The 25751-nt window shown below is 45.9% G+C and overlaps 1 protein-coding gene across 2 annotated transcripts; it reads left to right on the top strand.

Annotated features, from left to right (window-relative positions):
* Nucleotides 1-219: 219 nt before the first annotated feature.
* caln2 (calneuron 2) lies at nt 220-24823 on the top strand. 2 transcript variants are annotated; one of them, XM_035624844.2, is made up of 6 exons: nt 220-1175; nt 4958-5082; nt 9263-9406; nt 11578-11690; nt 18785-18938; nt 21361-24823. In XM_035624844.2, exons 2-6 carry the CDS (start codon nt 4965-4967, stop codon nt 21486-21488), a joined length of 657 nt encoding a protein of 218 aa, XP_035480737.1. In that variant the 5' UTR covers nt 220-1175; nt 4958-4964; the 3' UTR covers nt 21489-24823. The 2 variants fall into 2 exon arrangements, with proteins under 2 accessions (XP_035480737.1, XP_035480734.1); XM_035624841.2 differs by having other exon boundaries at nt 220-5082.
* Nucleotides 24824-25751: the final 928 nt, after the last annotated feature.

The following is a 25751-nucleotide window of genomic DNA, read 5'->3' as shown; positions in this document are numbered from 1 at the left end:
GAGCCGCGCGGGCGGCTGCACCTGTTGTAATCTCTCTGTGTGTGTGTGTGTGCGCGCGTGCGTGCGTGTGTGCGCGCGTGTGCAAATAGACCTGTATGTGTGTGTGTGTTGTTGATGTTGATGGCTGACAACATAATGACGCCCCGTGTCCATCCACATTGAGTTTTTCCATAGACGGTTCCAACTGCTCCTGGATGGGGGGATGGGGGTGGGGGGGGGGGGACTCGTTCCCGCTTGCTCGTGTGCGTCGCGCGCGTCAGTGTGGGTTTGATCGGTGTGTGATTGGGTGATTATAGGTCCATCACGCACACGCACGCACACACAAGGACACACACACACACACACACACACTCCATATACGTGTGATTACACTATAATTACGCGGGGGGACGTCAAGCAGCTCCATCACACATTATACATCGCATCACGCTCCGTGGCTTCATCCCACGGTTCACCGGGGCTGCAGCAGCTCACGTTCTGCTTCTGATCAATGTGGACTGAAGCCCAATTGTGTTTACAGTAATCTCCAGATGCTCTAAAAGTCCACAGTTATAGCTCACTGGTCAGATCTGCACCCCCCCCCCCCACACACACATTCATCATCTGATCCCCTGGAGGACACCCGCCTGTGGATGGTGAAGTGTGTGTACGTGCGTGGTATAATGGCTGGTGTGTGTGTGCGCGAGCATTTTGGGGGTTTGAGGGGAAACGCGCATGAGTTTTTTTTAATTTCTTATTATCTTTTGAATTGTCTGAAACACTATTCTGACTGCAATGAGGATGACTTCATTGTGTAGCTGCCGTCGGGAGCATGTGTATGAGTTCAGCGGCACTCACTCCGCCGCAGATGCGCGCAACTCTTTTCCCTGAGACTGTCAGCATCCAACAGAAGCGTCGCCCCAGACCAAGATCAAGGACGCACACGTCCACGTCTCCTCCTCTGCCGTGGCCCTGGTGGTTGAAGCACCAGGAGCCATTCCACCACGTGCCGCACACGGCCGACGGTCGGGTCAGATCCAAATGGAAGCTCATTGGATGACCCGGGTTGACCTCCAGCAGAGGCGGCTGGAGATGCGCAGCAGACGAGATGCGCAGCGCCTCCACTGAGGAAATGGAGTTACAGAGAGAGACAGCAGAGATCACAGCTGTGTGGCGGCTGCCTGTCTTTGTGCAAGGTGACTTGGGACAATGTGCACTCGAGCAGAGGCGGCAAAGACTAAATAATCCATTGTCACTGTAGGCTCAGCATTTTTTAATATTGGTGGTTGCCTGTTGAGGTGACGCGTGTAGGTCTTTGAAGCTTTGTGGTTCATATGACAAATCAGAGAGTGGCAGTTCCCGTTTTTCCAACTAATTCAGAAAAATTCATCTGTGATCCATCACTGTTTCTTTGGCAGGCAGCATGCAGGGGCCTCATCTCTCCGAACCGGAGAAGATGTGACGAGCTGACTGACGCTTTAGTGGCTTGAAGTAAAAGGAGAACAATTTTGATTCATCGCGACGTTCTGCCCCGGCCAGCTAACGGATGTCGTGCATCTCTGAGAAATCCTTGGATGATGCTGATCCCCCCCCCCCCCGTTTTTTCTGCATGTCTCGATGGTGAATTTGTGGCTGCGGCAGTTGAGGACCAACCTGTCTTGTTTTTGATCTGGCAGATAAACTCTCCCTTCTGTTGTCTTGTCATGCAGGGGCTGCCTGCTTGTGATGCCACTTGTGCGGTTGGGAAATATGCTGTTGTGACCACTCGGCTCCCTTTCCTGTCATCCTGCTAATGCATTTTTCTTCCATGGGGACAGTTGGAGGTGAGGGAAAGAAAACAACATGATTCTCCTCTCTCCCCATTGCCTGCTTTTGGCTGGATCTTGGCGGCACCTTTCCCTTCATCTCAGCCTTTGCTCTCCTTTCGTGGCTCAGATTTGCTCTGATCAGCGCGCCGCAGACTTGAAACTGGGCTCCCCGGGGCGCAGGTGACCCCACAGTTCAAACGCTGTCAGTCTGCCCACTTTCATTCGCTCCTTTCATCCCCTTTGTAGCCACCTCCACCCGCCATCTCTGTCTTTCTTTCTTTCTTTCTTTCTGTCTTTCTGCCGCTCGTCTTCCTGCTCTCAGCCATGGAGATGAAGCTTGTCAGACGGGGCTTTTTCCACTGAAGCTTGTCCTTGTCACATCTCGTGTCCATCTCTGTTACAACAGTCTGTGTTTGCATGTGTGGGAAAAAGCACAATCCCAAAATATACGTGGGAGGAAAATACAGAGTGAGCAGGAGGTTGGGGAAGAAAATGAAGTCACGTGTGTGACTGAGTTTGATGCAGTTTGATGTGTATGCATGCGTGTGCTGGTTCTTGCCATGAGTGAGTGGGTGTTGCTGTCGGGGGGGAACAAGTGTGAGAGCAGATGGACTGTTAAAATATACTCTCATATTAATTCCATATCATATGTCTTATTAATTTGAGCATTGATTCAATAATCTTGTTTTTATTTGACTTAGGAAAAGAATGTAGGGATCCCGCTGTGGCTTATTGAACAGCCATTAAATCTTCAATCATTTTTCACTCAATCATTTTTTTGATTTCTAACTTTTTAAATGTTCAAGTTTCGTTGTTTATTTCTTCGTAACTGTTCGTACCTTACTGTATATACAAATCATTTTCTCCTGCTCAACCATTCCCTTCACCACTGTGCAAAGGGGATAAAATAATAATCTACATCTCATATACAACCATGTTCCCAACATATGCAACTACACATATGCACCTGGCTTACAAACATGCATGCACAAATATACCCCTGATAATTTAAACATGCACATTGATTCATTAATTCCTGTATAGATACACCCACTGGAAGCATGTGGACATAAATAAACATGCCTGCATACATCTGCACTATCTGCCTCACACCTTATGGGTCGGTTTATACAAGTATGACATGTTGTTCGACCACATTGGAAATCAAAATTGAACTAATTAGCCAATAAAACAATATTTGCACATATTCCCAACGCATCAACTCAAGCATGCGTGCACACATTACATATACCCTGTTGCATCCTGTCCCTACATGTGTCCTTGTCCTTTTCTGTCAATAGCTTTGCCCTTTTTACTTTTATTATGAGCAAGTCTGACATGATTTCATCTGCCACTATGAAAAAAACTGAAGGACAAGGACATTTGTGCCATTTCATGTTCCGAAGCAGACGCCGTGCCACGCGAGGTTGAACGTACAGCGGAGCGGCTGCCAGTCTTCTCAGCGATGGTCGCGCTTATTCATTTAATGAAATCTTAAATTAATTGAATCTCTAAATGAATGTGGCCAGTATTTCTCTGATGTTAATATGCTCTCCGTGGCACCTTAAAGGGAGATCATGTTATTCCCGAAAGCAGCAGCCAATGTGACCTCAAGTGATAATTATGGAAAACTATAGTGTTATAAGTAGAGACGAGTCATACAGTCAGCAGACGGAGTGAATGTCAGCCACACAGCAACATACCATATGCCACCATAAATTCAAGTGCAGCTAAAGTGCATTTTATTGATCATAAATTCAACTTTTAATTTGTTAGAGGAAGAATGTGTAATTTCTTCTTCCATAAGTTTTACATTCTCACTTTTGAATCAGAAGAGTTTATCGTGTACTTTGCTTCCAGAGAAATACAGGTTGGACGGTGATTCAACAATAAGCGTTTGCGTGCTTGTGCGTGTGCGTGTGTGTGTGTTTCGTCTGAACAGATGCGTTTTCCCGAGGTGACCTTAGTACCTTTAATGTGCAGGAGGGACAAGAGGAGGACCAGTGACAGATGGACCGAGGAGTACATTTTCTCAGAGCTCGCGGACCCATGTGCCCGTACGCACCTTTCTGCGTGTACACGCCGACACTGTCAGACCCGATGTCCTCTACAGATCACCAGAGCAAGACCGGTCCCACAGCTCTCAACCTTTCACACCGTCTTTGTGTCTCTACGCTCAGTCTGTGTCCTTTTCCTCCAGAGGCTCTGATTCCCACATCCACCGAGGATTTGAGTCTGGAATAGTCAGAGAGGAGAGGAGAGGAGAGGAGAGGAGGGTGGTGTGTTTCCCCACTTCTATCTCCATCTCTCCCGACTGTCAGCTGCCCGCTCACGAAAGGCTCTCGGGATCTCTTGTCGCTCTCTCCCTCCTTATCTATCTCCGTCGGCCTCGCCGCGGTGCGGCTCAGTGCAGCATGTACTATTGGCAGGGATACATTACATGAAACATATTGCCAAAGTGTCAAAATATTACACTGGCGAAGCCCTCGGAGCGACAAGTCCCCTGAATCAGAGCAGAGAAATCGCTCCGATGCATACGACAGCGGGGGGGCCGTGGCTGATTGATGCCCTGTCACGCCCTGGGGTCTCGCGGTGAGGTGTTGGGGGGCAGCAGGGGATTGTCTGGTGGGGGCAGGGAGTCACCTGAACTGACGGGGTTAAGAAAAGGTAGTAAGTGACAGGACTTCAGTGCTTTTCCTCTGGAAGGGCACTGAACAAAGAGCAGGCAGGAGAGAGACGGCGAGGGAATGAGCGCTAGATGACAATAATGATGGTATTTGTCAGAACAATGAGAGTGGAATATTTGATTTTTTTTCTTGGTGCGTGGCTCCATTGAATTATAATACGATTACATAATTTGTCACTGATTCAGCCACAAGGAGACGGCGGTTTCTCCCAGAAAATGAGCATTGTCGGAGTGGAAGAAACGACGCTCCCTCCACAGGGACCTGCGTTTCAAAAAAATAAAAAAGGGGCTCATTACCACGCTGGTAGCCGGGGTTTGAATTGCACACACACAAACACACACACACACACACACACACACACACACACACACAGAGACATGCATCTTTTTTTAACCTCTAGTTTCCTCATTCTCACATACACACACACATACACAGAGAGAAAATCACAATCTAAATGTGTGTGTGTGTGTGTGTGCTCCGCAGGGAGAAGATGCCATTCCACCATGTGCGGGCGGGCCTGCTCTATCCAGACAACTACCTGAGCAGCTCCCTGACAGAGGGCAGCGAAGCCTTCCAGCTCACCAGCCTCTCCACAGAGGAACTGGGAGGTGAGTGTGTCGACAGAGAGAGAGAGAGAGAGAACTGTAAAGTGTGGGGGAAAGCAATTCATGTTTCACGGCCAAAAAATGCTGTTACAATGCTCCAGCTCTCCTGGGGTTAAAAGTTTCCCATTTGGTCATTAGTGATATTAGGAAGTTAAGCCAGTCACAGAAATTAAATGTATTAATATCGGTTTCCTAATTCAAGTTTCCAATCCAACCTTCAAGATAATTGATACCAGCAGTTTGTGCTGAATGTAGCTCTGGCAAGGCACAAGAACGTCGCTTCCCTTTTTTTCTACTTTGAATTTCCACAACATCATACTTCTACAATGACTCGTTTTGACACCGCAGCATTATTGTTAAAGTGAAAACTACAGCTTATTACAACAGTGTTGTCACGCTGCACTGCATTCTGCGATTCGTCTGATCTTGGAACGTGGTATAGTGTCTCTATAGAGCGTATGAGCGGCCAAATTTGCATGTATTTCCATGTACATTATGAAACATAAATGTTGCGTAATTTGTGGTAAAACAAATGGCGGCAGTTCCAAAGCTCAATCATCTGGATTGAGTCATATCCCCAACACGTGTGGTTTGAATCTGTCCATGGGTTTTCTAAGATAAGACAAGATATTCCTTTATTCATCCCACAATGGGGACATTTTTTTAATTAAAATTTTAGTTATTTTGTTCACACATACGTCCCCTGCGCATGGCTTGTACCAGTGTGCAGGATAATAACACCAAGGCAGAAACGGTTTAATTTCAAATTGGTTTAAACTGACAAACGTTTTCTTTCGCACACTCTTTCCTAGTGGTGTGTCCAGCGAGTTGAGGCCACACGACATAACCTCACACGTGCCATTTGACCCGGCTGCACAAACACCGACGCTTCCACAATCGCAATGAGTGCATATGATTTTTTAGGCATCGGTCGCTCTGCCGGGAAATGAACAACTGATCCCGAGGACCGAGCGCGAGTGTGTTTCTGACTGTTTGTGTTTGTGGCCTGTTGTCGCTCGCTCGAATGAGCTTTTTGCCGTGAAGTCTTTTGTAGCATAAATCTTTTAATCCAATGTCCCTCGTGCAGCGACTCAACCCAGTTGACTAAAACAGTTGCTCGTCGCGTCCTGGAATCAGAGCTGCTGCAGTGACTGAGGCATCTCATCATCTTGAGTCGTCATCAGTTGGCCTCTGTGTGTGCTCTGTCAAGGGCAGCGGCGAGGGTCAAGTACTTTGAACCTATGTGGAGCTATTATACAAATTGAATTTGGACTCTTAAGACTTTGGACATTATGATGAGTCATTATTTAGGCGCTGTCAGCAAAAATCCAATGCGACTGATTGAATTGTTTGATGTGGACAAATCCCCGGTATTCGCTGCCAGCATTTCAGAACTCCTAATCCCACTTCAGAGAGATGCTGAAGGTTCTTGTAGGATCATCTGTTAGCACAGATAGACGGGCCATTTAATCACCCCTGTGTTGGACCGCCGCGATCCTTTTCTCTGGCTTTGAGGCGTTTCATCAGTCACAGTGAGAACATGTACAATCCTAGGGGGTTGCACTTCGTAATACACAACCGCACACAGTCAGGCTGTGTGCTCAAGTAGATGCACACACACACACACACACACACACACACACACACGCATGGGCATTGCACAGTAATACATCAGGGACCAGCTCATTCCTATTGAAAATGTACTCTTTGCCGGTCTTAGCTGCACACAAATACATTTCACTTTGTTTCTCGCGAGGTCGCACACTCTCCCCACATTCCCGATCCAATCGCCTCCGATTCTCACTTTATTTAGTGAGATAGAACGGGAGGCGGTGGCACGCGGTGGTGGGGCATATTCGCCAGGCTTAGATGGGGCCTGCGACTGAACTCGGGCTCTCACGCAAGAGACAGAGCAAAGACGGGCAGATCTGAGACGGACTTGTTACTCAGAGGAAGGAAGGAACAGCATGTCTGGATGAGAATATTAATGACAAATGGCCTGAGAGAGACACACAGAGAGAGACGAGCGTCATGTAAAATTCATTGTTTAAGTTAGGAAAAGGATTAGTCTTGGGGAGATTGTGATTTAAAATCCGTCGTGCAGCAGGCTATTACTCATCTCATTTGTGTTTCTGCTGACCGCCAGCCAAAGTGACACCCCCCCTTTCCAACCCCCGAAGTGCAGAGCTCCACAGAAAAAACGGAACGCTTGCATGCGAGGAAGATGTTGAATAAGGACGTGCAAAGTCTCTGCTGTCTTAATCAGGTCGATGAATTCGACCACCTCCATCCAACCCAAAGCTCCACCCCCCCCCCCTTGCACATCAGCCCTGATAGTGCAAACCGATTGACAGGTAATTAGGCAATGATTGACCAGTTGGGTGTTTCGTAAGGTCCTCGGAGGGTTGAATAGTTCTCCTGAGCGAACGGGTAGATGCCTCAGGAGATGTGCGCACTTACTTAGGCTTCCACGTCCAAAGGAAGCCTTTCATGTGGGAGGAGGGAGTCGGAAATGCTCTTGGCAATGCTGGTGGTGATTGTGCTGTGCAGAGGGATGGGGATGGGCCCCTCGAGATTTGTCAAATGCAAAAAGTATATAGAGATGCAATGCAAACAAGGAAAGGGAGTAAGTGAGAGAGAGAGAGAGAGAGAGAGGGAGAGGACGATTTGCCTGACAGAAAGGTTGCAGCACTTCCAGTTAATGGGAAAGCCTGTTATCAGAAGCGGGGAAGCTCCATTCGGCAACATCTCGCCGACCCGCCGGAATCTGTTAATCATTCATTTCATCTCACGGATTCGGTGCGTCTCGCCGACACCATCTGACGGCTCACTGTTTGCATTTGGAGGCGTACGCTTTATGAGGCAAGAGACACAATCGTAAGACTGAATTATTGCGTGAGTCTCTTTCTGGCTACGGTTTGTTGAAAACAAAACAAACACACGTCCTCGGGCGGGTTGTTTGTCACGACATGTGGGTATTTACTGATCTCGTGCCACGACTGTAGAGACACTGGTTATCACGACAAGAGTTCGACACAAAGGCTGCTGGGTTGAAGCTGCATTGAACACGTTCTGTGCACCAAAGCGTCGAGCTGAAAACATAAGACGAACGGCCGCTTATGAACACGTCCAGCAGATATGGAGCGACTTCGGCATTGATTTGCAGTCACGTTTCCTCGCTACCTGGCACATATTTAGTCCAAGTCCATTCACTGACATTGGCCCGTCTTTGGTCTCCACCACCTACTGAGGAATATGTGGCTCTGAATGCGTCATTATTCTCACCGGCTGCATCCGGAAGAACACTCGAGTGGCAGTGAGCCACAACAGTTGAGTTGTGGGCTGCGAAACGGTGAATACGGCTGAGAGGAACTGCTGAGTCAGGTGGTAATTCTCCATGAGTTTGTGATCACAAGTGGCCTCTTTAACGTACATACTGTGATTTGACATGAAAATATTGAGTATGACTTGCGTTGGGGTTAGAAAATGACTGCGGTGACGATTAAAGGAAACTGACCATACAGTAGGCAAGAGGGAGGGGATGCCAGGATGTGTCACAAGTCACGAAAACAATCGTCCTCCTCCGTAAGAGGTTCCGCGGTGGACTATTACGGCACCGGCTACTCCTGTCTTTGCGGCCGACAGCAGTCATCATTCACACGAAAAACAAGCAAACTCCTTGCTGGGAAAATGATATATCACCTTAAGCGCATATGGACAAAACACGCAATGGTGCCGTTGTTCGGTTTTCTGTCGTGTAGTAAGCTGAGTAGACGATGGAATTGTAAGAGTGATCACAGGGGAACACGAGGAACAAACACAGCGGATGTCAAGGAGACCTTTTAAAAAAAATAAATAATATTAAGCAGATCAAGAAAACTAAATTAAGAGTCCGAAATCCTCTCACTTGTTGTGAGTCAGTCACAACATCTGAAACACTAAATGAATCAAAGGAAATGAATTCAATCGGGTGAGTGAGCCTCTCAGGCTAGAATACACACACGGGAAAGACCAGAGAAGTCGCTCAATCAATTAAGTCCCGGCCTTGGGTTTTTACTGGCACAAAAAAAAGGAAATAAAGACAAACCCCTCGAGCGTTGAGACGCGCACAGAGCCGGAAGCGGCAAGAGGAGGACGGCCAAACAGAAATGTGCAGCGGTGTGTTTTTGTGTTTGTCACGCAGAGATCCGCGAGGCGTTCCGCGTTTTGGACCGTGATGGGAATGGCTTCATCTCCAAACAGGAGCTGGGCATGGCCATGCGCTCCCTGGGTTACATGCCCAGCGAAGTGGAGCTGGCCATTATCATGCAGAGACTGGACATGGACGGTGAGGACACGACTGCACATGAGGACACACACTTGTGTGCACTGAGCGCGCATCTGAGCGAAAACACAGCGAGTCAGTTACGCTCCTCACGTACATGTGTGACTGAATGCTGTGTTATATTTCTTTGCAGCTGTTGCTTCTGTGTTAATGTGCTAACGTACGAGCTTGAAGGCAGTTTTCCTTTTCAAAGATATGGAAGATGGAATTTTAATGGGATTTAAATGATGCCCAAAACACAGAAATGAATGCCTCTCTCAACTTCCTCGAGGCCAAACGGCGGACTTGGAGTCACAGCCTTCACCGAATTGCTCCCCCAGAATGTTTCGGGACTGCGTTGAGAGTAGCAGGTGGTCAATTGTCGAGAACAAATTCCCCCGGAGACACTTACGACAGAATCTGTCCGCTCCCGCTCCTTTAAACTCCAGCGCCGCCTGTAAATTCGCCGAGGACTCGGAGCAGTCTCTGCATCGCAAAACAAGCCGGTCGATTCCTTCTGCTGGGTCTCACCAACCTGCTCTTGACTCCACAGCTCTGTGTCAATACAACACAGATAAGAGACAGAGGCAATCCCCCCCCCCCCCCCCCCCCCCCCCCCCCCCCCCCCCCCCCCCCCCCCCCCCCCCCCCCCCCGTGTCTCCATGAGTATTCTGAGAGCAGCGCTGCCACTTGTTCTGAGGACAGACCGTGTCCCCCCCCCCCCGCTGATCTGTGGTATTATCTTCTTACCGTTCCTTCAGGTTTTAGCCAGAGTTCCCCCTAAAAATATACATAGTATATTATATTAATTCAAAGCTGCATTTCTTTTTTGCCAAAACTGCAGTCGGGCTTCAGAACAGAGAGACCCCAGTAATATTTTAAGCTATTAATTAACCGTTAAACATGGCAGCACTGCATTTCATGAATCTGTAATTGCACGGGACATCTCTTAATGATTTCCTTCAAAATTCCATCTGAAGAACTGTGTAGTTTAGCGCTGATTGTGGGGAGAAGGAGAGAAAAAAAGATGAAAGTTAATGGAAGAACGGCTCCACTCAAACAGTAAATACTGTTGAAAGCCTCATTGTACATGTTGCCTGTAGACACACTTCACGTTTGTGCGTGTAATTAGACTTCTATTATTACAAGTGGACCGGTTGAATACTAACTTGATTATCCCTTTAATTAGAACCAAATTACATGGTTATTTGGAGGGAACTGCTTAATTGGCATTGCCGGAATGGGTCATTTTGGATTTCACAGGGGAGCTATCAACATATCGCCGACCGATCAGAGCCACAGAAATGTGACACAGTGCAGAAAAAATTGAAGTGTTTTGTTATTCTTTTATGGAAACTACCATCCATCTTGTTTAACACCCTCTTCATTGTGCACTCAACAGCCCTCTCTTCTTCAGCGGTGCTCCCAGACGGAAGTCAGTCTAACTATGTCGGAGGGGTCCCACGCTAACAAACTTCTGCAAATCCACGAATCAAAATGTTATCCTTCTACCAGTACAGACTCGGCAGCACTGGGACTTGTGCAAACTCAATACGCTCCAGCGATTCATAAAGAGAGCAATAGATAACATGGTTAAATGTTGGTAATGTCAATATTGGCAATATCTCTAGTATAATAGGTCTACGTTGTAATTCAGTTCATAAGACCTGCCGTTGTGGTGATGTTCACTGAGTTTTAATTCCACGGGACACTGGCTGTTGATTGCAGTCTATAACAACAAGCGGCAGTAGAATACCTAATGCAAAGTTTCGTCCTCTGAATTCAAATTCGCCAAATGTTCCAAACTGTCAGAAAAACGATCCCCCAAAATGCTTGCGCACAGACACACACACACACACACACACAAACACACACGCTCGTAGAGGAGCACACGCCTGATTCGAAAGGTGACTCCGTGCTGATGATGCCGGGGTGTTTGTAATGGACGAGGGCACGTCCATCTGTTGATCTACCTCGTGTGATTTTCCAAGTTTCTGCAAACGAATAAACTTCCACATAAAATGTATTAGCTACGGTCTGCCAGCCTTCCTGTGTGAGTGTCTGATTTATTGTCCCGCTCTATCTCTGCCGCCCCTTGTGTGTGTGTGTGTGTGTGTGCGTGCGTGTGTGTGTGCGCGTGTGTGTGTGTGCGTGCGTGTGTGTGTGTGTGTGTGCATGCGTGCGTGTGCCTGCAGGGGACGGCCAGGTGGACTTCGAGGAGTTCATGACGATACTGGGGCCCAAGCTGCTGTCGTCCGACAACAGAGAGGGATTCCTGGGCAACACCATTGACAACATCTTCTGGCAGGTGAGGAACAGAGCGCCCTCCTCTCCCGACTGGCAAAGAGTCTGCTTCTCATCACTCACACTCTTCATCACTTATCACTTCCATCCTTTACGGCTCCTCTCACTCGCGCTGTCTCGCGGCCGATTGTGTATTTCAGCAGTCAGGGCAAGTCTTACTTCCTTAGAGCACAGCCCTGTAGTGTCTGCAGGGACTCAAAACACACACACACACACACACACACACACACACACCTTCAGGCCCCCCACCTGCTTCTCCATCTCCGAGATTTTCTTTCTTTCAACTCATCCACCTTGCAGGAGAAGAGTCCCGCTGAGAAGGAATTGTGTTTCTTCACGTGTGTCTGTGTGTGTTGCGGGGGTCTGGGTGTTTGTGTTTATCATTCACAGTGTTGCAGGAGGTATTACCGCCATGGATATTTCAGGGATGCACCACTTTATGGGGAAAGTCTGAGCTCGCGTGCTTCCAGGAGTCCGAACTGGGCTCAGTGGTGATTATTGACTGCAGCTCATCCGCATGCTTTCGAACGTGCAAACTCTGTTTTTGGAAATTGTTCCAGATAGAAAATTTGCTGCTCTGAGAGTGTGTTTTTTTTGGGGGGGGGTTTTTTTGCCTCTTAGGTAAGACATGCGACAGTAATGAAAAGTGCAGAGTTGAGTGCGTGTGTGTGTGTGTTTAAGTGTGTTGGGTGAGCGGAGTCTGAGCTCGGCTGGTTGAGCAGGGTGACAGCTCTCAGGAAGCTGCTCTCCGCTTTCCTTGAGTCAAATGAGATGAGAAACGTTTAGAGGGTGACTCACTGAAATGAAGAGGTGTGTGTGCGTGTGCGTGTGTGTGTGTGTTTTCAGGATATAAAAACATACTGGGCCACATTTACATAGGCAGTCTTCATCCGAGATGTCATTGTGCAATCCCTTCAGAAAACCACACATACCAACAACCATAAAATGCCATTCCCACACCAGAAAACAAATGATCTCAACATCAGGGCCGTTTATTTTCTAAATCGTGTGAAATGAAGATTAAATGAGACACATTGCATCTGTGACAGAGCGACGGAGCAAGACGGACTGTGGTGCGCCAGCCAGCGAGGCTGAAAGAGATGAGGGAATAGAGAGAGGCGAGCCGGACAATATGTGGGGAAGGGGAGGGGGGTGCGGTTGGAGCGGGGGGGGGGTGTGTGTGGGGGGGGTGCCCCACATAGAGATACAGGAATATAAGGGAAAACCACAAAGGAGAAGAGTGGGAGAAAATGAAAGAGGAGGTACAAGAGACTGTGATTCGTGAAGGTCGCAGACAGTGTGCGTCTCAGAGGTGACTCAAAATGTCCACCTCACGCTGAACAGAGAGAGACGCACCAAGAGGAAACGGGAGGAAGAGGGGGATTGGGGCAAAAAAAATGAGAGCTGAGAAAAGAGGAGAGAAGCAGGAGAGGAGAGAGAAGCCAGCAAATGAAAGCAGAGAGCGAGAGAATATACAGTAAGAAGGGAGAGGAGGAGGAGGGGGAAGAGATGGTGGGAGGAAGAGCGTGTGAGGACTGTGAGAGCAGTGTGTGTGTGTGTGTGCGTGTGTGTGTGTGTGTGTGTGTGTGTGTGTGTGTGTGTGTGTGTGTGTGTGTGTGTGTGTGCGCGTGTGCGTGTGTGTGTGTGTGTATAACGCACAGAACTCAGAGGGAGACAGGAAGAGAGGGACTGTGTTGAAAAGAGAAAGATGGCAGAGAAGGAGGCACATCAAGGTGGGCCGTAATGACTCATTCAGGTAATATGTATGATGAGTGACTTCACTGGGGAGGCTGGTGTTGACACTTGAAGTGTGTAATTACATTTTCATTTGTGTGAATGTGTGTATTTGTGTGCGTGTACGTCCTGAATAAATTCCGTGTCCCCGCTCTTTGATTCGGTGCAAATTGAAATATCTGGGAAACATTTTCAGTTTTTCTGGTTAGTTTCTGCTCTCTCATTGGTCCGAGTAAGAACCCGGGGAGAGATTTAGCTTTGGAAAAAAAACCTCCTTACTCAAGTTACTGCGTTTTCTGCTGACAGTCAGTAAATTCAATTTGAAAAAAAGGAAGCAGCAAGTCTCCCCGTGGCAAATGAAGCTCCCGTTCCCAAAGATTTCCGTCATTTCAAGCTCATAACAGTGTTCGTAAGAATGTTCCTGTGATTGGCGCGGAGCGACTGCAGGAGAGGCGTCTGCAGAATCTTTCTTCCTGGACTGAAAATTGTTGTTGACAGTGGCCGTCCTCACATCACATTTGCAATTTAACACTTTTTTCTCCCGAGGGATCTCCTCCTTTCCCCCTGCACTTCAGGAGCAGGGCTGTTGCTCAAGGACACTCGACAGCACATGCAGACATGAGGCCACTCACCGTTCGACCCGAGCTACTGTTTAACGTCGCTTCAACTGCAAATCACCACGGATGAACAAATCACTGCGGGGACCAAGCACCTCGTGACACATTGTTCAAAGGGAGCTGATTGATTTTCCTGCCGAGAGGAAAAGATAAATATCATTCTAATGTCTGTTAAGTGAATATACTACTTTATAATTGTTGCCAGAAGCTGGTTAGCTTTGAGCTTAAAATTAAAAAAAAACTATAAAAATGAAGAAATAGCTTTTTCACTTCAAAAGTCATGCCGTGCAGTAATATACAATATTCCACTTTAAAAAAAAAAACGTCGTTATTTGTACGACTGTAAGAAGCCGCTTGTCAAGTTAACAAACATTAATCATTTTTAGTATTAGAATACAGTAATAAAAATATTAATAATAACATATTTTATTTAAAACAAGGTTTAAAAAAAGAAAAAAATAGGTTTAAAGAGAAAAAACATCGGTAGAAGAAAAAGTACAAAATTTAGGTGAATTCTTGTTTAATATTCAGCATCACGTTAAAACATGAAAACGTATTATTATAACATGAAACGTCATGTTTGAAACAGAGTGCGGACGGAGAACATATAGTCCTCTATTGGGGATATGGCTCATTCTGATCCATTTTTAGTTTTCTGCCCTGGCAGCAATGTGCTGCCATATTAAAAAATGACTCAATGCTATATATATATATATATATATATATATATATATATATATATATATATATATATATATATATATACATAAAAAATTTAGGGGGTGAAACCAGTTTTTTCCAGGCAATCAGTTGTTTCCATTTGAAAATCAGTGGCAGGCCCTTTTCAGACGTCTAGTCTGCACTCATTTGTGTCAGAAGTCACATTATAAATGTCAAGTTAATACGTATCAGAATCAACTTAGTGTTTTGTTGCTCGACCACCTGTCGGTATCGGGGATGGAGGCAGAATGTGTTTGAAAGTATTTGGCCAGTGACGTCTACATCTGTGGTGGCAGTCGGGTTTGTTCATAATCATGACCGGCGATGCTAAATGCAGAGCACTTTTTAAAAAAATAACGTGGCGTGTGTCAGTTACATAATGCCTGCCAGTTGGTGGATGGTTTCATCCGACGTGCAGCACCATGAGTGCAATTGTTTCAACACTGGTGTCTACCGAGTGACCGGGACGCGGCTCGACTGTACGACATTTTGCTACAGACTTTTTTATTATCTATTTTTAAGGCGTCGTCTTCCAACTCCTGTTAAACCAACTCTGTTTCTGTGGCTCTAAGTAATCCATTATTCATTTGTACTTGCCTGTAGCCTCGGCTGTGTTTGGTGAAAATAACTTCTCTAACCTGCAGTTGTACGCAGCCGTAGTGCTCCGAGTGCATGCATCTGTGTGCGCGTACATCGCCCGGATAAACACCTCTTGTTTTTGCAGAGCAGAAAGACAGAAACGTCACTTGATCTCGAACATTGTCACCTCATCCTGACAGCACAGCTAAAAAAAAATGGGAGGAAAAGAGAGAGTACAGAAGACAAGAAACAACACCTGCGCGCCGTCACTCTGGGTGGCTCTCTGGCGAAGGGTCAGAAGACGAGGCAGGCGGTCGACTGACGAAACAAGCTTGAGCTGCACGAGGGCCGGCGGGGATTTTCGACAGGAAGGACGGTGCCTGAGCACCTGCTCGTCTGATTGATGTGTCCCGGCTCCTTCAGGGCTCAGGATCCCTCGCTAATTTTCTGTGACACGAATGCTCACATGCACGCACATACACACACACACACACGCACACGCACACACACACACGCACACACACTCACACACAAGCACACACACACACGCACGCACACACACTCACACACGCACACACACACACACACGCACACACACACGCACGCACACACACACACACACACCACGTTGTTCACTCAGTGAAAGACAGAACGCGCTTACAGACAAACGCTCGAGTCCTTATCTCCCCATCATCAGCGTGCGTGTGTTTGTGTGGATGTCCTTCAGAGACATGGGGAGAAATCTCTCTGCTGGTTGGTAACAGGTAGCAGCCCCCCCCCCGCCCCCCTCCTCCAAACAGACAGACAGAAACATTGTGCGCTCTGCATGTTCCTGCCCTGAGCTGTCATGTCGTCTGTCCCTCGGCGGAAGTCCAAAGAGTTGCTCCTCCATTTTGTTGCCATCCAGCCGAAGCGGAGACAGCTGTGGCAGAGAAGGCGAGCAGACATGGAGCAGCTCCGACCCTCCGGCTGCTGCCGCCGCCACACGCTGCTTGTCCTAACCCTGAGTGCCACTCAAGGTTGCATGAGTCAGAGCAGTCACAGGTCTAATACTCCACGACGACTCCGCAAATGCGAGAAAATGACATTTAGACATGAAGAAATAATCGCTGCTGCAATTGGCGTTTCGCATCTAACGTCTACATTCGAACCGAGAGTACGTCGTCGGGTGGGAGTCCATGTTGACAACATTTTAACCTAACCGGGAGTAAGAAGAGGTTGCGAACCCTCACCTTACCTTTAGATCACGTTCTCCGTGCTGCCTTGGTTGTTAACAAGATGCTGTCTCTTTGAATCGCGTGTGTTGTTCCGGACCACCCCTCCATCTTTCATCTTCTCCGGTCACGTCGCTTTGTTCGCTGCTCAATTAAGGCTCAGAGTCAAGGCCAGCTCTTGCAACGGGAAAGGACAAATGTTGTCCCATCATCTCTAATTGTGAAATTATTACAATAATATTGGTTCCACGCTCGGTTGTTCCCTTCTACCGTGGTCCCTGTGCGTGAGTGAGGCGCCAGAAAACCTCAGAGAGAAAATGATCGATTTTTAATGAGTGTGTTAGTATGTGTGAAATTCTTCTTCTATTTACTGCTCTGTGCGTGCGCGCACGTCCACATACATGTGTGCATAATTACAGTATAAATCACCAGGAGAAGCAGCGGTAATGGTTAGGTTGGAATCGAGAGTAATTTCGCGGCTGCACATCAATGCACACGGAAGCATAAAATGCAAAATGCTGAACATGAAGAACAGGTTTATTGTTACAGGTCATTTGCGTGAAACGTGTGTTTGCGTGTGTGAATCTATTTGTCTTCATGTGTACGTGTGCATGTTGGGTGATCGTATCACACTTTTCTATTATTAACATTAGTATCGTGTTCGAATTCCACTCACCGCAATGTTGAAATCAAAAGTTTTTCAAATGTTGAACATCGTCACAAATGCTCACTGTGAAACCTAAATGAAAATCTATTTCCTAAATGATGCTGCAGTTCAATGCATTTAGGTAGTAGTTTGACATTTTAGGAAGTGCACTTACAGCCTGCAGGCAAATAGCTTAAAGACAGGAAGCAGGAGGAATAGTCTGAAAGTGAAAAGTCTAGCACCTCATAAATTCACTAATCAACGTGTTCATTTATCTATTTGTAAACCCCAAAGCCTTAAGAGTACGGTTTTATGGGATGTTACATGTCTCACTATCTCTTGGCGGCGAACGCTGACCTCCAACTAATCTAGGCTGGTTGTCGCCTGCCTGTTTTCATGGCGACGACTCCAGAGTCACTGTGCCCGACCGGGAAATAGAAAATGACACATTTTCTTCTTTTTTTTATAGCAATTAAATGGGCGAGATGTAATGTCTTCATTGGAAAGCTGTACAAATAACTTTGGCCAGAGCCAAAATGAAAAACTGAATGACAAATCTGAGCAAGCGTTCCGGCTAGTGTTGGTCACACTGAGGCAATTCAAATTTCTCGCCATCCATTTTTTTTCTTCCCTTTTGTAAACAATATCTGTTGTTCTACACGAGGTGTTTGTTTGTGAAAGTTGCTGTTTAGCATTTAAGCGAGCGTGTTGCCGTCCCCTCTCCAAAATGAGCATCTCTTCTTCGCCGTCACAACTCTTACAGCCCGACCACTGCTTGTCTGCCAGTTCTGGTTTCTCCATCTGGGTGTCCCACTCCTTCCATTGTCTCAGTTTTCTCTGACCTCGCCATACTTCCCGCTTTCTCATCTTGCAGCATCTCTCCTCGACTCTCTCTCAGCTCCTCATTTTTTGTCCCCCCTTTGCCTCGTCGGCCGCAGCGCGTCCATCTGTTGTGTTAATTCGAGCGACTGGTTCTATATGAATCTCACAGTGACAATGGAGACATAGATGCTACGCGTGTGTTTGTGCATGTGCGTCTATGGATTGAAGGGGGGGGGGGGGGGGGGGGGGGGGTACGCTGGACAGAGAGGAAGAGGACGAGATGTTTGGGAAGGGCAGACAGGGGGTATAGGACAGAGGCTAAGATCCCGACTTTGTCTCAGTCATTGGCCAGCGATTCATAAATCATTTTCGAACACGAACGTGAACGCACACCTGGGGATACTACCGCCTACGGTGACCCGCTATTTTCATCCTAATTGATATGTCCATTAGAACCGATCGTGCCGGTATCCGACTAAATCATTCCACACACACTAGGTTTGCATACTGATTCAGGCTCCCAAAAATAGCACCAGTGATGCGCCGGCAGAACATGCTGCCGTTACATTACAAGTGAAACCTCTCCCACGTACACACTGTGTCCTGCACAGCACACAGTAAAAGCACAATTCTTTTTTTTTTCTTTTTTTTTTTTTTACAACTTCTACATTTCACACCTCATTCATACCTCCTTCTTTTATTCATCTGTCCTCGAGCCAGTTTGCGGATGACTGTCTCTGCAACTGATCGCTGTGTGCCCCTGCAGTTTGACATGCAGCAGCTGTCCCTGGATGAGCTGAAGCAGGTGCTGTTCCACGCCTTCCGCGACCACCTGACGATGAAGGACATCGAGAACATCATCATCACCGAGGAGGAGAGCCTCAACGAAACCTCAGGGAACTGCCCTGAGTACGAGGGGGGTGAGAAGAGGCCGTTATAAATACCTCCATTTGTTTTTGTTCTGTAATTCACAAGGTGTTTCACTTAATGCAGCCATTTGACATTGAGTCAAGGAAAATGGAGCCATGGTCAAAACATCTTTTCACCTGGATAGGGGCGTTCTGAATCACTTCACGTGAAAAGGCTGGACGTCACCTAATGGCGATCAGTTATCACCGGTTCTCTCTCAGATATGTCTTGTCATAAACACTCACACCTGTCCAAAAGAATCCTATAATCATAGACGTTATCTTACATTAGGCGCTTTCCCAATAGATAAGGAAAAGGCTTAATGTGACTTAATGTAAGATAACGTCCATAATTATAGGACTGCGGGTTTGATTTTTTTGGACAGGTGTTTTCAAGATAAACCTTTTGGGAACGTCCCCTTAGATTGTCTTATATGCCGAGTGATCTGTTTGCCACGTATGGTGCTAGAGCCAAGAGGCAGTTAGTCTAGCTTAGCACACACCGACTGAAAGTGGAGCTTAACTGGCTAGGATGAAAAAAAAGGGACGTCCACTTCTCGCTTGCTGAAACATAGCAAAAGAAAAAAAGGGAACAAGCTTGGACGAGAAATTACGTTTGACAGCAGCAGGACAAAACTTGTTGTAAATCCTTTCTTCATTTAGAATAAAGTGGAGGGGGGAAAAAACTGTATCATGGAGAAAAATGAAACTTTTTCAAAAGACTTTCTAAGGCTTGACAAATTTCGAGGGTGACATCCTTGATTTCTAATCTTCCGCTATTACTGCACCATCCGCCACCAGGCTTTCATTTGTATGGTGTGGATCTTGACAGAAAGGTCACATGCTGGGAAATAGATGTCGAAATGATACATTTTTTACAGATGTCAAGGTCATGCATTCATTTCTTTGCGTTTTAATGTCAGGAGCGAGATGATTGATGGGTTGCTAGTGTTTCGGAGCGTCCAAGTACAACACAAAAGGGATTTTTCTTCAGACATGACACCGAGTTATGTTGCGTCAAGGAGACGAGCGAAACGAAAATCTGACCCCGTGTAAGCTATGACACAGATTTAAAAAATTGCCTCTCTGCTGTGAAACGTCCACAACGTTGGACTAGGACAAAGGTAAAGACGGATCAAGACTAGAAAAGTCCTAATGAATCCACTGGGTGCTGGCCTACAGTCCTGGGGAGCCCTGAACAGAGACAGACGGGAGGAAATGGGGGGGGGGGACTCTCAGCAGAGAAGGGACAGTGAAGGAGGAGATAAGAGGCTAAAGAAGGGATCAGGGAACTGCTGGCATGGCACTCGTTTCCACAAAGTTTCTGGTGTTGGAGGAAGGGCATGCCGAGGAGTTAGGGGATGGAATAAAAGAAAACAGTAGAAAGAGGAGACGTTGAGAGAAGGAGAGATGAAGAGGCTCCCTTGTAATCGACAGCGCCCCCCCCCCCCCCCAACCCCTTTCCCACATCTCCTCAACCCTCCCTTCTTTCATGCATGCTTCCATCTCCACCTTGTCCGGTGTCACCTCAGCGGTGTTTCTCCGGCCCTGTGTAGATCTGCGACTCAGAGCTCTGACTTGATTTATTGATGCAGCGTGTGATTCTAGCAAACGGAGACAAGAGGGCCAACAGAGACGAGACTTTTGGCTGTTGCGAGCCCTGTTGGAGGTCGCATCTGTGTTTTACCATCTCCAGAGACTTTCTCTTGATGGGGGAGAGGCCCAAGCAAATAGGTAACACAACAAAGGCGCCCCCTCGCTGCTCTTGTCTTTGTTTTTGCGGAAGCAGAGCCAGCTTCTGTCTCTCATCCCTTTTCACAGTAGAGGCATTTCCACTGATGATCTGGGTCACAGAGATAAGGTGCACAACGTGGCAACTACAAACATCCGCAGCTTAATTCCGTTGCACGACACTGTGCATGAATCTGAATATTTCTGCAGACACCAGATACCGCGAGGGGGTTGTGGAAAAGTCCGAGTTCGTAAATCATTCTTTTTTCACAGATGATCATGATGATCTTCAATTTAAACTCAGAGGTCCATTCACTTGCTCTTTCACAGCCGATGACTTCACGTCGCAGTCTCCGCGCAGATAACGGAGGCTATACAAATTTCAAAGGTTTCAGTTTCGTACGGCCGCTGCAGTGGTGAATGATGACTTGTTGATGATATTCCTAGAATATGGAATACAAGCCCCAGCCTCAATTTCTTTTTTTGACTTAATCATGACCAATGAAAGAAATTCTGAATGAGTGATTGCACTGATCCGCCAGTGGAAAAGAGGTTATCACAGATGTGACATTGTCCTTTATATTTCCTTTATATTTTATCGAAGTCGATAAACCAACGAGTCAATTGAATTGGGAAAGGGACAGTTGCATGTGAAGACCCCTGTGTTGAGTTTTTCTTTTCTCTTCTCTTTCGCTCCTGCCAGTCCATCCTAAGAAGAAGAATCGTCAGACATGCGTCAGGAAAAGCCTGATCTGCGCCTTCGCCATGGCGTTCATCATCAGTGTCATGCTTATCGCGGCCAATCAGATGCTGCGGAACGGCATGGAGTAACCAATTGCACTGTGAGCACGAGGAGTGGACAGAACAGCCACCACCTCACATCTTGTCCTCTGCAGCCAAAGCTGGACCAGCCACAACCCAAGCACTTCTCTAAACAATCAGTTGAAGTATATCGGTTTTTTTCTTTTCCCGTTTACGATTAATTTGAACTTAACCTTAAGGCAGACAATGTGAGTGAAATGGAGCGGGATGTATCTGTGATGTATTGGGGATAACACCATGCAGAGTCACTGAAATCAATGGTCCATGTTTTCTATGAATTGTGAAAATAAATGACGGAGTTTTATTTTGCTGTTGTCAAGATCAAGACCGCTCTTTAAACTTGATTTTCTGTATTACAGAAAATGCTCATCAGGTGCTTCGAGCCATTACTGATTTAAAAAAACAACAACGACGTTTTATTGACCCCCAGAGAAGTTGCACTGAATGTGAACCGAGCGAATGTGGGCACAGAATGTTGGGCGCTGTCTTTAAATGCATAGTAAAATCCCTCTCACCTCATCTGGTCGTGTGTCAACATCACAACCTGCTTGTGAGACACTTACATCCTCGGCTCAGTCCACTAATCCTGGGCAACATGGAGTATTTTGGTTCATCTACACGGAGCAAAACTCAATACTCAGCGAGGGACTTACTTTCCCGCTCTCTCTGTTCTTATCTTGCCGAGCGATTGACCGGTGACTCGACATTTGTGCGTGAGAGACGGTGTTGACCATAGTCGGTACACACTGTAACATACGCTCAGGCTGTCTGACAGGTGTACGAGATATGAATACATTTTTAAAAAGAAACAAGGGACATCCAATGAATGGATCTTATCTCTATCCAATGAAATTAGAGGTATGGGTTCTGGATGACAAAAGGAAGAGATGAACTATTTTTAGTCATGTGTTGGGAGAGAACGCTTCACGTCTGCGTCTCATTGTAATATTGCTCAACATGTGTATACACTGCCATATGCCGGACATTTCCCCAACTCCAGTTTCCCATGGATTTCACTGCTACTCAGCTTGTGCATTGTACTATTCCTCTCAACAGCAGAATGTATGAAGGGTAGAAAAAAACTCGTGAGAGATATTTCAGGGATCCACAGCAGGGCTGTGACGTGCGGTTGCCGCAGCCGTTTGCTTGGAAAAGGCTGCATTCTAGTGGCTAAGATGAAAAACTGCAGCCGAATGCTTGGTCAGGTGCTCAAAAGTGTGTGTGTGTGTGTGTGTGTGTGTGTGTGGCTGTGTGTGTGTGTGTGTGTGTGTGTGTGGGAGGGGGACGACGACGACAACGACGTTTTGAGCATTGGTGTGTGCTGTGTCAATGTGGGACAGCTTTTTTGGTCTGAGCTGGTGAACATTCACCATTTCTAAGGGCAAAAACTAAGTTTGGGTTGGGGGGGGTTGTTCCCCCTCACATCCCAAAAAGTGCTGTCACAGTTTGGGATGAGGTGAGAGACTGAAGGTGACAACTGCAGGGCCATGCGATCGTACCCGGGCTCACAGCTACGGTTTATGTTTTAGATGTGATAGAGCTGCAGCCTTTACGAAGCTTACCGGGATGAAAAAGTTTGGAAAGGACCTTGTAGGTGTTTACAATCACGCACGCTCCTCTTTTATTCTGGAGCTGCCCAAGGTTGAACGTCCAAATGACACCACAGATTCATTTTTGAGCCCGAAAATGTTATTTTTGTTATTGTTTTTTTTTCGTTGATGTGGGTACGGGCCTGGGCAATAAAGAGATGTCACTGTTTATCTACTGTCATTGGAATTGTATTGTGATGTAAATGTTCAAAATCTGTTAATGTTTTGTTTTTTTTCAAAATTCAATTGTCTAAACAAATAATTACAAAATATGATCACGTTTTTTGGTGACAACATTTAAAGCATCTGTGGAACACTTTTCATCACAGTGAACATCATTTCCATTATTAATTTTTATTTCAATGTGATTGTTTTGTGATATTAAGAGGATGTCCTCAAAAATATTGAGAATATTGAAATATAATATTGACAATTTTAGATTTGTCAATGTCCATTGTTCGTGATCACAACATTAACATATATGGATTATCTAAATTGCACGGTGCTCCCCTTGGACATTACTGGATCAAAGACTGTTTCATATCCATTGAGTCCCTGGAGCAATTATATATTATTATTTGTTCTCTCGTCTTTTGCTGGGCTGGATGAAAAGAAAAACTCAATATGTCAGTCACACATACGTGCAACCGTGTTATATATGCTGTCTGCTTGGGACAACATATAAAGAAGGCAAAAGAGGGGAGAGGGCGTTCCTTTCAAGGAAATAAAAAAACCCAGCTCTCTCAGATCAAGTACTACGGCAAAAATGTATTATACTGTAAATCAGTATGCATGTTGTTGTCTCAATTTTCCATGTCTTTTTGAAAGACAGTGAAATCTATGTATTCTTTGCGAGCCTTGATTTAAATGTAGGTATGTATGTACTACTGTCACATGTTTTGACTTTCCAATTTATACTGTAACAGCCATTTTTCTAGTTCCTACCAGCTATTAATCAAATCAGAGTGCAGGGGAGGACATTTTCATGAATATGCAAAAACAAGGTCACATCATCGTCGTCGTCGTCGCGTCATCATCATCGTCATCAGTTCCACGTCATCTAGCGTGTAGGCCTCACTGTGGATGGTTAAAACTGACAATATATTGTGTGTTTTAGTCACATTAGTGTTTTTTTTATAGAAATGTTTCCCACTGCCTCATAGTCCTGTGTAAACTGCTGTATACTGTATGCTACACTTATCCTTGTGAGTCAGTTCATGTCTTTGATATTTCTCAGCACATTTCAACGTTTGACCGACGGACCATGCTTTCGCCTTTGTCTCTTGGCGTCATGGTCCTTTTGAAACCAGCATAGATCACGTTATCTTTACAACTCTCTAATTAATTGTGGCATTCAGACGTCCCCGTGTGGCTACTGTACGTAAGGGGAGAAAAAAAAATGACAAAAAAAAAAACTTTTATCAACACTTTTGAAGTTTACATTATTATACTGTACCAGGAGGGAATCGGTTCATGATTTTCATGTTTTTGAAAGTTTGTTTTGGGGATTTGTTTTTACCAAAACATGTTTTTACCTTGTAGATTGTATAGAAATAAAACTAAACACGGATATGTAATACAACCTTGGCATGCTGCTTAGAAAAGGTGAAAGAAAAACAGCAATAGTTACCGACTGGATATCTAAAAATCCAAATAACAAGTTTAATCTGTTTAATCTAAAACAAAGAACAAAAAAATTATATATATATATATATCCATATATGTTTATGCAATAAAACCTTGTTTTGATAGAAATATACAGCATGTGTTTATTTGTGAAATTGTTTTTGCATGTAGGGATTCTGAAATAATTCCAATTTCAAAACCAACAACATGCACAACATCCTGCAACATAAATGGTGAAGCGTTCTCAAATAAGGCGTCTAAATCACCTATCACTTTTGGCTCACAGTAGGCTGGTGAGCAGGAATTCTTTTTTCCCTGGCTGCTGATATAAAGTCAAACTCTTTGGCTTGTTGCTTTACTTGTCGCTCGCTATCATCGTCGCAGTGTCATTTCAAATACCAACCCTAAAAATAGAAATTACAACGCAGCGTGGTTTTCACTGCAGTTTCCCCCGAAGTCGGTACCATAGCGCACACATAGGGAGCTGTGGATGAGGAGGAGAACAGCCGCAGAAGCAGCAGTCAGATCTCAGATGGTTATCAGCAGTATAACAGTATGTGATGCGACTGCAGGTGAATTGAAGACGTTTGTCAACTGGTTGCGGAACAGTGCTGGCATCAGCGCTCACTCCAAATTATGATCGGGAGCATTGGTCAAACACCAGGGAGAGTGACCTCACAGCCGAGGCACCCGAACCCCATTAACTGTCACATAATGAACCGAAACACGCCATTAAGTAGACAAACAAGGCAATGGGCTAAATGTAATGCTGCAGGCACAAGTTATTACCTCGACTCGACTTATAAATCCATTAGTCTGTTCTCATCTGCGCCTTTAAAAATTAAGGACTCTGACATTATTAGGCATTTCCAACTTGTTCAGCTGCTGAACGAATGATCGAGTAAACAAACACAACATACGATCTGTCCTCTAGTGGGCTGTTATCAAGCTTGTATGTGATAATTCACGAGGCCAAATTGCGAATGCAGAGCCAGGGGAGTCACTGTTCGCATCAGTGATTCATCTCAAGTGATCGAGCTGAAAAGAAACCACCTGG

This window comes from Scophthalmus maximus, chromosome 2 (genome assembly GCF_022379125.1).
Source record: "Scophthalmus maximus strain ysfricsl-2021 chromosome 2, ASM2237912v1, whole genome shotgun sequence".
Classification (NCBI taxonomy): Eukaryota; Metazoa; Chordata; class Actinopteri; order Pleuronectiformes; family Scophthalmidae; genus Scophthalmus; species Scophthalmus maximus.
This window is presented reverse-complemented; position numbering and strand designations above follow the sequence as displayed.